Genomic DNA, 11,506 nt, shown 5'->3' on the forward strand with positions numbered 1-11,506 from the left:
TTTTTAGTTCAAAATTTTCCTCAACGAAACAAAGATGATTTTTTTTTTTAATAAAATAAGATAATAAATAGTTTTTTTTGGTAAATATAAAAGGGATTGCAGTACTGTAAATAATTTTGTAAAATTCATTTTCCCATTCTAAATCTTTTTTACTAATCAAATTAACTTGATTTTTAATATGTAAGTAAATAATTGTGAGAGTCCTATTTTCTATAAAAATCAATTTTCTTATGAACAAAATTTAATTGATTTTTGTTTTTATTTTAGATAAGTTTATAAAAAAAATTATTTTCTAAATAATTCATATAAATCATTTTTATTAAATAAAAAAAATAATTAAATTGAAATACCTTTGTGGATAAAATTACAAAAATTCATTCTTTCTCTTGCAAAGAGTAGATAAAAATTATTTTTGGAATAAATAAAATCATTTTTTATATATATTTGTATTCACTAAATTATCTAAACAGTAATGAGTAAAGATGACTTTCTAGTCAAATCAAATGATTTGTTGTTTTTAAGTTGAAAACATTAATCCAAAATTGTCTTTTTTTTTTTTAATGAAAATAAATTCTTTCAAAATTTCCTAAAATTACATCACGAAGTTTGAAATAATAATTTTATTTAATTAACCTAACAAGTAAATTCATAAATGTCTCTTTTCACTTATTTTGCTTATTCTTATAATTTAATATTTATCCTGATATATAAATATTTATTTATATGATTCTTTTTTTTAATATACATGGTTAATTAATTGTTATATTTATTTATACATATTTTAAAATTAAGTGATTTTTAGATTTGAAATTTACAACATTTGCACGAGATGAAACAAATGTATAAATAGTATTAGAAATGATATCGAAAAATGTCTATCATATCATGTAATCTCATTAAACACGATCAAGATATCGTACTTGTATTATAGTCATTCTAGACTTAATCCCAAAATGGACAATAAATACATAAATAGGATCTATTTCATATGCATACGTAATTAAAAAGTAAAGATAATTATCAAGGGTAAATCATAAAATATGACTCATTTTCAAATCAACAAATGTATGAAAGACACCCTTGCTTGGAAGTAGTAAAAGCAAAGCCAAAGATGCAATTTGCTTTTGATGAAGGTGTGCACATGAATGGCTTTTTTGACTGGTGACACCGTTAGGAGAATAGAAAATAGGCAAAGAGAGGCATTAAAGAAGAGGAAGAGCACCCTCAAAGCTAACTTTTGTCTATTTCCTGCCTTCAAAGCAACATCTACATTCCTTAATTTATGAACCCTAAGCATATACGTTTTGATTGTCCTATGCTCTGCTTTCCATTATTTTAATCTCCTCTCATATAATCATTCATTTAACTTACTAATCATCCATCATTGTACTAATTTAAGTTAGAGACCAACAAATAAAGCAATGCATTTGAATGATAGTGGTTTGGGTTTGGTCAAATTTGGTGGGTTTAGTATTTTCTAATTAAGGCTTGATACATCAACTTTGTTATCTTTTTAATTTTTATTTATTTATTTTCGATAGTAGGAAATCCTTCTCGAGTAGGAGGGTATTTACCTTGATCGGTCAAGTAAATTGTGAATGATATGAATTCACTCGTTTATCAAGTATCAAATATGTCATATAAAACCCATGCAAAGGCATATATTTGTTACATCGTTGAATTTATGGTGAAAAATATATATAAAAAATGACTTATTTAACAATTGAATATAGTTTAGAATTCTTATTGTTTAAGACGAAATTGGGATGAAATTAAAAATAGTTTAGTCATTTTTAAAATTTACCATTTCTTTTAGGACTTCAAGAAACTAAAATATCATAGATGTAGATCAAAGTAGCTTTAGTGAATTTCATTTTTCATGGCAATATTCATCACAATATTCAAAGTGGGATCAAAGCACATTTTTCAAAGAGTCAGGGGTGGTTGCCAAATCTTTCATTCTGCTCTTATTGTAAAAGCATTTTGTGGTGAAAGTGGTTGGTTAACTTTTAGAGTAATAAAGGAAATTGAGGTCTCCACATATAGTTAATTCCATTCAAGAATTGGTTTCAACCCTTCAACAATGTACTGCTCAACTGTAAGTGAAATTAAGTAGCCTTCAAACAGATGCTAGTGTGTACACTGCAGTTGTATCTGACAAACCACATTTAAGCTCATATTTCAGAACCTACCCTACCCTCAGCTCTCTCCTTTCATCTCAACCTGCACTCTCTCCATTCAATTAACCAAAAAAAAAATAAATTGGGTTCGAAGTATGGAATTGGGTTTTGACCATATCATCTTAATATCAATTGGTATCTACATTAATACTCACTCTGAATCTGTTTTTAGAGCTATTAGCTAGGCAGTGTGGGATTGCTGCAACCCTACCAAAACAATAGTGTTTGTAATGTTTTGGGAGAAAAGGAAAACTGTGGAATTGGGTTGAGATAAGTCATTGGTAAGGGGTTTGGGGAGTGATTCCATGCGGGATGTGTCCATCATCCTCAGCTCATTGATAGTATTTAGAGCTCTCTCTGCTATTGCAATTACTGTCATCACTATATATCATTTACTGCTTTGCCTCTATACTATTATTAGCTCCTTCTCTCCTACCCCACAATTTTTATCTCTCTTTTAAAACTTTTCTGCATTCTTCGTCTCTCTGTGATCTCTCTCCCTCTGTTTCTATGTTCACATACAGGCGCACTAATGCCATAGGCTCCTGTTAGCCGCTTTAACTGCTTGTAAATTTCACCATTAAAACTCTAGTCCCTTGAACCCTCTTCCCTGGCCTCTCTCTTACATGATGCTATAACTTCGATGGATTTCATTTCTTGGGTTCTTGTCTTTTGACAAGAAGATAATCTGCTCAGTTGAAGTGTCTTTAGAAGAAGGGATAGGGGAAGAGAAGGAAGTGAGAGTTCATTCTCTGCTAGCTGTCTTCAGCTGTTTAGATCACACAAAATCGATCATTGGAGAAAGATGAGCATTTCAAGGCAACAAGTGGAAGTACAAGTCCCAAAAACCAGCAGTACCCACACAAGAGGAAACGGGCATGATGATGAATCCCCATCTCCTTCCCCTCCATTCAAAGGGGGCATGCACCAGGCCTACAAGAAAGCGGCAGTGAGGTACAGAGAATGCCAAAAGAACCATGCAGCAAGCATGGGCGGGAATGCAAGAGATGGGTGTGGTGAGTTCATGGCAAGTGGGGAAGAGGGCACCCTTGAAGCCCTCAAATGCTCAGCCTGTAGCTGCCACAGAAACTTTCATCGGAAAGAGACAGAAGGGGAGTTTTCCTACACCTTCGGCCATCTTCAACCCCTCAACAATACTGAAAGAAAACTCATTTTAGGCCATCACAATAGGCCAATTATGGGGCCAAAGTCCATAGAATATCCCACAGGAACACTGGTTTCCTCAAGAGCAGCAGCCCCTCAACACATGATAATGGGATCAATCCCATCAGAGTCTGATGAGCAAGAAGAGATTGGACGTGGTGGGGCAAAGCCAAGTAGTGATCAGCAAGTAAAGAAGAGGTTCAGAACCAAGTTCACCCAAGAGCAGAAGGAGAAGATGTTGAGCTTTGCAGAGAGGGCTGGTTGGAGGATACAAAAGCCGGAGGAATCGCTAGTGCAGCAGTTCTGCCAAGAGATTGGAATCAAGAGGAGAGTCCTCAAGGTGTGGATGCACAACAACAAAAACTTGGCCAGGAAAAACCCCTCCACAGATTGAACCATTCTCTCTCTCTCTCTCTCTCTCTCTCTCCCCTGTAATCTACTTCTCTCTCCCTTCTTTTTTCTTTCCTTTTTTTTTTTTTTTTTTTAATTTTAATAATTGTATTTTTTCCCCATTAAAATTTCCAATTTCTGAGTAATGTGACTTCAATTAATGTAGTTTAGAGAGTTGGATTGCCTTGTTTTCCATCTATTATCAGTTCATGCAGTGAAGAAAGTTGTGTCTTACTATTTTTTCTTTTTAATTTTGCTAAAATATTAGAGCAAGTAAGAGCTTTTAACTTATTTTTCTTTGCCTAAATTTCATTTCTCTATTTTTCAGAACAGAAAAAGAATTTATTTTTATTTTTATTTTGTTAACATTTTTTTTAATACTCATCCCCTCCTACAAACAATATATAATATTGAAATTTGCTTTGAACACAAAAAGTATTAGGAAAAAAAAAAAGTCTAATAGAATCCACATTCTTTTGTTTGATTTACCAAAAAAGCACAAAAAAATTATATTGAAATTTCAATAAAATAAAGAGTCTTTATGTTGCGGTAGTGAGGACCTCGTTTAAAAAAGAAAAAATACATCCCCTAGAGCTTCACCAAAACCAACTATAAAAATATATTTAAAAATTTAAATATTTTCAAATTCATGGTGGACATACAAATGGGGAAGATAAATAAATGCAAAAAACATATAAAAAAAAAAATTAAATTTACTTTTTTATTTTCAAATTCTTTGCTACTATTTTTCTTAGCAAGCTTTGTGAGATGTAATTGGAGCCAAAATCTTAGTAATAAATAGTCGGTGAATAAAAAAAAGCTTTGAGGGTGGGATGCATGTGCAAAAAGAAAGGGTAGATGAATGAGTAAATTATTATTGAAGAAACAAAGAATGTAATTAGGGTTAAGCTTGGGATGCCCAATAAGGGATTTTATTATGAAAAATGGGGGGGTGGTGGGATTTGCTGCGCCGCTAATCTTGATTTTCCATTTTTCTTTATGGTATAAAGTGGTTCACATATGATTCATGATTTCATGTTTTGAATAATCCAAAAGTATTGATTATTCAAGGCATGCATTACACTTTCATTATCATCATTCTAACCTAACCATACTAATTATACTACTTTGTCTTCTACCTTAGATTTCAAATTTTAACTAACCCAACATTGATGGACATGTTTTTTTAAAAACAATTCTCAAAATATAATTTTGGAGAATGGTTTTTAAAAAGTAGTTTTTCATGGTTCAAGAACAACTCTACAAAAAATAAATAAAAATATCTTGAATTTGTCCTAAAACATAACTTTATTTCAAAACAAAATTTGAAACCATCAAATGTGTTTTCTAAATTAGAAAACTACTTTATATTTTCAAGTGTTTTCTTAATTAGAAAACTATTTTTTATTTTCAAGAATAACTAAGGGTTTGTTTGGTAATTGTTTTTGAAAACTATTTTATGATTTTTGTAAAACAAAAGTTTGTTTAAAAACCTAAAATATTTTAAAATTGTTTTCATATTTTTAAATATGTTTTAAACATAATTTTTATATCTACTATTTTATTTTTAATCATTCTACACGTTTACATAATTATTTCTTAAAATAACTTTCAGAAAACAAATGAAAACAATATAAAACAATTAAAATATGTTCTCTAAAAACACCATGTTTTTTGTTTTTAAGTTTTTTATTCTTAAAAATAAAAATAGAAAACATAATTTTTGTTACCAAATAAGTCTATGATTTTTTGCTAATGATAAAGCGATTCTAGCTTCATCACATGTTTATGCCATTTAATTGGGTTGGTTTATGATTAATTTGGGCTACATTTGTCTTTGTTTTCTAAACCTTGATCAAGTTAAACGAAAAATTAAATCAGGTTTAGATTACACCTACCCACTTATTATTAAAAACAATTGTCTAAACCCACCTTTTAATGTTGGATTCAGATTGAAGTTACACCATTTGTTTGTTTGCCATTTAATATGAATTTTAGATGGGAGCTTCCCAATTTTTTCCAAGAACAGGCCGTCATGTGAAATAGAGGATCATAAAAAGTATTTGGACAAGAAAAATAATTATTATGAAAGGATACGGTTAAATCTAAATTATTGAATCAAAATCCAAAATGGAGATTCGAAATTTAGCAATTAAGATGTATGTCTAGTTTAGATTGTCAAACGAAAATGTTAAAAACTTAAAAAAAAAAAAAAAATTGATTTACGTAATTAAAAAAAAAGACCTTTTTTTCTTATAACTTACTTTTGATTGGTGGGCACTTTTACTTTTGATATGCGACCATAGTCAAATTCTCTTTACCTAATTAATAAAAAATGGAAAAAGTAAAATAGAATCAAATTCATTTAGAAACTTAAAACCATTTTCCTCATGTGATTTAAAAATAATTTTTTGTTGTACAATGTGTTTTTTCTCTCTAATATATATATATATAAGTAAAATAAACAATAGAAAACAAGTAAAAGTTATTTTCACTTGTTTGTTTAAAAATAAAAGAAAAACATAGAGAATAAAGAAATGAATTTTAAAAAAAAAATCATAGAAAACAAATGAAAGAGAACATTTTCTTTTCATTCTCTCTACTAACCAATTCCAAAATCCTCAAAAACGATATTTTTGTTGTAAAAAAAAAGAAAAAAAGGAAAAGGAGCAAGAAGAGAATAAGTGAGAATTCTTAGCGAAAAAATAAAATAAAATTTCATTATTTGGTCATTCCTTTTTATTGAGAGTTAGGAAGATATTTATATTAATATGAATGATCATTCACAAATTTCCATAATCCAATAAGTTCTCATATTTTATGACACTCCCCCATTGGATTATAATAAGAATATGCCTCGTTAAAACCCTACTAGAAAAAACTCAATACGAAAAACTCTAGTGAGGGAAAAAGAATATGATATTCATTGAATGATTTTATAATTAAAATTGTTCTGTTAAAAACCTTATTAGTAAAACCCAATTGGATAAAACCTAAATGAAAGAAAAAAAAGAATGTGATATATCCATATCAGTATTCTTCCCCCCATGTAGATATGATTATATTTTCTTCAACGCTCCAACTAATAGATCTCTCAATTTCTGCATTCCAATATAATATCTTAACATTTTTAATATGATCGATGGTAGCACTTTTGTAAATAAATTTGTTAGATTTGTTGAATATCAATTTCACTATTCTCTTAGAACTCGTGAGTATAGAAAAGTTTGGGAGAGAGCTTAGTTCAATCTCCTTTTATAATCATTATTTAATTTGTGCGATACAAACAATATTATCTTTATGTAACTTGGTAGCGTTATCTTTGATGAAGGATGATCCATGTGATTTTTCAATATGTTGAATCATTGACCTTAGTAATACACATTCATGACTTGCTTCATGAATTGGGTGCATTTTTGAGTGATTTTAAGAGGTGACCATCATTGTTGCTTGATTGATCTTTAAGATATTCTATCATGTGTTTGACTCTATTCCAATGTCTTCAAGTTGGATGTTGGTGCAAAACAATATCTTGTAATCACATTGAAAAAATATTATATATGGTCATATACAATTTGTAATATGCATCAATACTCTAATGATACTAAGATAAAGGTACTTTCCGATCAAGTAGTTTTTTGTTATTTTCTTTAGGATGAAAAATATTTCTTTTCACTTTAAGGAAATGAACTACATTAGAGAACTTAGTGGATGTGATTTTTTCATATGAAAGTGCTTCAAGATTTTCTATGTATACTGATTAATGGACTAACACTCCATTTGGAAAGCGCCCAATCTACTAGTCAAGACAAATTTTTTGTTTTCCAAGATCTTTTATTAGATAATTAACAACTCTTATAAACTCTTTTGAGTTCAAATAAGATTGTAACAATTAGAAACTTTTTGTAATGATTATAAACTTCCATTTCAATCCATACAAGGACGAAATCTAATCAAGTATAAAACTTAACATTATCTGGAATATATTATTAAATTTTCAATTATTACTTCAAATATTAATCCTTCAGGAAATGATTTGCTTCAAGCATGCCAATAACTCAAGGACTTGGTTGTTTCATGCATTTTAAATCCTCCAAAGATTTTAACATATATATGGATCCACATACACTATAAAGTATACATCAAATCTTTTAAGGATTGTCAATCATATGATTGAATCATGATGAGATGATAATAGATCTTCGTTGAAAAGTTCATGCTATAATTTTTGCTATATAGCATAATAAACCATTGATATCCAACAATCTTTACATCTTCTAGCATTAGACTTCAACTCCATTTACATTCAACAGACCTAATATATCTTAGCATTGGATTATAGGTCTAAATGCTCCTCATTTCACCAAAGAATCTAACTTTTTATGTATTACATATTTTTGTTTTAGCCAATTATTCCTATATTGTCATTCTTGCATAATTCATAATTTGGAATTTTCATAATTCATTATAATGTTAAAGTTCATCTAAAAAGAAGATGAATTGTCAGTGAGAATGCTATTTTGATCTCATCTTTCTCCTATTGTGTTCATAATCGATAGAGATCTCTTTTACTTTTAGGTAAGGAGGTATTTATGCCTCTTTAAGGGTCATTCATTTAATTTGTACCTCTATAGGGCCTACTAATTCAATTTATACCACTTTAGAGATTATTTATTCAATATACGCCTCTTCAAGGATTATCTGTTTCAACTGTACATTTTCAAAGGCTGTGAATTCCTCAATTTTAGACCAATCAGTCATTTTGTGGCTTCTTCGAAAATATCAAGTTTTTCATATGTTTTTCTCATCCAAGGAATTACAACCTTGAGTCAATAAGTATATTACGCTTCAAGTATACTTTAGATTCAAATGTTGTTATATTAGTTACTTGCCCTAGCAGGACAATATTTTTTGCTTCAATTAGGTAATCATACTTCAATTGTGTGTCTACTATTGTGTTAGTTAATTATCCTTTAAGGACATCAATATATCATATTTGCTTCCATAAAAAAAATTTCCAAGAAATTTCACATCGTTCTTTTGGAACCAACTTCCTTTCCCCAATGACGGGAAAATTTGTTTCATTAAAATAATAATTTGTACAACTTGTCATACTGCCCTATAAGCGTATAGATAAACTAGTCATTAGGTAAAAACTTCTTATTTTTACCTAACATGGAATGTACAAATTTCAGAAATTTCAACCTCCATAGCTTAAAGATAATAATGAGGATACAATAAGATCAACTTTAAATTATAGCAAATTAAGAATTTCAATAATTCGATTCAAAAACCAAAAATTCATATAATTTCTTCATAACTTCTGATTATGAAATTATATAAACTTATATACCTTTAGGCTACAAGTCATACAATAATTTTTTTAAAGAATATATAGGATAATAGCTTCAGATTAAAAATTTATCATAATTATATTTTAGAAAATAAGGTTAATCTAAATAAGAATAACACCCAAGAGGGGGAACAGGGTAAATTGGGTTTTTGAAAAACTTTTTCAAACACAACAATTTTAAGCAAAACAAGGAACATATGTAAATAGATAAAGTTAGAGAGAGAAAACACAAATTTTATAGTAGTTCAATACCCCTAACCTATGTCTACTCTCTTCAAACTCCTAATCGAGTGAGGGTTCCACCATCCTTGAAGTTTCAACCAAGCTTCCAAAGTCTTTACATTTGAATTTCGATTCTAATAGGTTCTTACACAATCCTTCAAGTAATCATCAACTTGAAGCTTTTTATTTACACAACCTCACTTAATCATAATGAAGGGAACTCTCAACCTAACTCAATAAATGTTCAAATACAAGGAAAGATTAAAATGAATGAAAAATGTAAAAATTATTTATATACCTTATCATATACAAAATTTTAATATTTTATTATAAAATTATGTAAATGATATCTATTTGTTTGTTTTCATAGTTTTTCATGCCATAAATCCTTTTATTATAACAAAATGTAGAAATAAGGATTGCATAATTTCGAATTATAAAACATTTTTCAGATAAGTTTTGCTTGTATGAATTTCACAAAATTGTGCAAGAAGAGTCCCCAAAAATATATAAACAACTATGACAAATTTAATTAACAATAAAATAAATTTCCTAAATAATGTTTTATATATTTTTTTTAATAAAAATGAAATCATAAAATCTCACCCAACAATAGATATTAATCTTCTACTCGGTAAAATCCATTATATTAATAATATAAATGATAATTAATAAAAGAAATTATGACAATTGAAAATAAATAAATAATTTTAACTAGAGTAGTATGATTGAAAAAATTAAGGTCATGACTTAGATAGTTGAAATAAGGCCGAACCCAACCAACAATTTTTTTTTTTTTTTTTTTTGCTAAAGCCTCTAACTAATATGAATAACGTTAATATCCTTATATTCATAACTACTAGTTATAAATAATAATAATATATAGTTTCTAGATATGTATACTATCACAATATTTTTATATAGCTTTTGATTTTTCATAACGTTTGATTATGAGTAATTATAATAATTACATAACTTCTGGCTATGCATAAATGCAATATTTTTCATATACCTTTTGGCTATATACTTTTAACATTTAGCTTCTAATTATATATAAAAGTAATATTTTCTATACAACTTCTAGTTATATGAGTTAATTTTAACATTTGTTTTACATGGCTTCCGATTATAAATAAATAAAATTCAGGTAATCAAATAATATAAGACAATGCATAATGATAATGATAATATATAAAAAAGTTATATTACGATATACCTTCTTATAATATTTGATGTAAAAGTCTTGTAAAAAAATGAATGATATTTCAAATTATTGTTTAGAGTCTCATGCTAAGAACGTGCTATAAAATAAAAGAATTGAAAGAAAGAATAAGAAGAGGATAAATGAGAATGCTAAAAGGAACAAAAAAAATAAAAATAAATAAATAAATAAATATAATTTCATTATTAATTCTCTCCCCTTCATAGAGTTAGGAAACGATTTACATCAAGTTTCTACAATCTTATAAATTCTCATATTTTATAACATTTTCTTTAATTTTAAATTTTTAAGTTTTTTTTAGACAAATAAATTTTAAATCAAATATATATATATATATAAGATTTCTTAAAAATAATTTGAAACTAAAAACAAGTCCAATTAATGCTCAAAGGTCATAGAATCAAAACCTATTCAATTAATATTAGAAAGTAATAGATCAAAACTCATTCTGAACTACTTTGTTAGTTTTTTCTTTAACATAATTTTTAAAAATAATTTGAATCTCAGATACTGAACGTATTAATACTAGAAACCTATGAATGAAAATTGATTCATGATAATTTTTTTTTTTATGTAGAATGATAATTTTCTTAATTTTTTACTAGAAAATAAACTTCAAATCATACCATACTTAATGTGTTCAATTATTAACCAATTTATTAATTTAAAAAAAAATTAAAACTCAGAAAATAACACAATTACCATTAAAAATTGATGGACAAAAATTGATCCAAAATAACTATTATGGGTCTGTTTGGTTACTGTTTTTGAAAACTGTTCTGAAAAACAGTTTTTGAGAACAGTTTTTAACAATAGTTTTTTTGTGTTTTCAAAAAAAGAAAATTGTGTTTGGAAACTAAATTATAAAAAATATTTTTTGTTCTCAAAAACAAAAAAAAAACATGTTTGGTTGAGTTAATAAATTTTTTTTTTAGAATAAGTAAAATAAAAAACATGTCTAAAAGTTTTTTTTTA

The 11,506-nt window shown here is 27.7% G+C and overlaps 1 protein-coding gene across 1 annotated transcript; it reads left to right on the top strand.

Annotated features, from left to right (window-relative positions):
• Positions 1–2,664: 2,664 nt before the first annotated feature.
• Positions 2,665–3,793, top strand: LOC117919105 (zinc-finger homeodomain protein 4-like). Its single transcript, XM_034836185.1, has one exon. It carries the CDS (start codon positions 2,986–2,988, stop codon positions 3,736–3,738), a length of 753 nt encoding a protein of 250 aa, XP_034692076.1. The 5' UTR covers positions 2,665–2,985; the 3' UTR covers positions 3,739–3,793.
• The last annotated feature ends 7,713 nt before the right edge of the window (positions 3,794–11,506 follow it).

The sequence above is a fragment of the Vitis riparia genome, chromosome 7, assembly GCF_004353265.1.
Source record: "Vitis riparia cultivar Riparia Gloire de Montpellier isolate 1030 chromosome 7, EGFV_Vit.rip_1.0, whole genome shotgun sequence".
Taxonomy (NCBI): domain Eukaryota; kingdom Viridiplantae; phylum Streptophyta; class Magnoliopsida; order Vitales; family Vitaceae; genus Vitis; species Vitis riparia.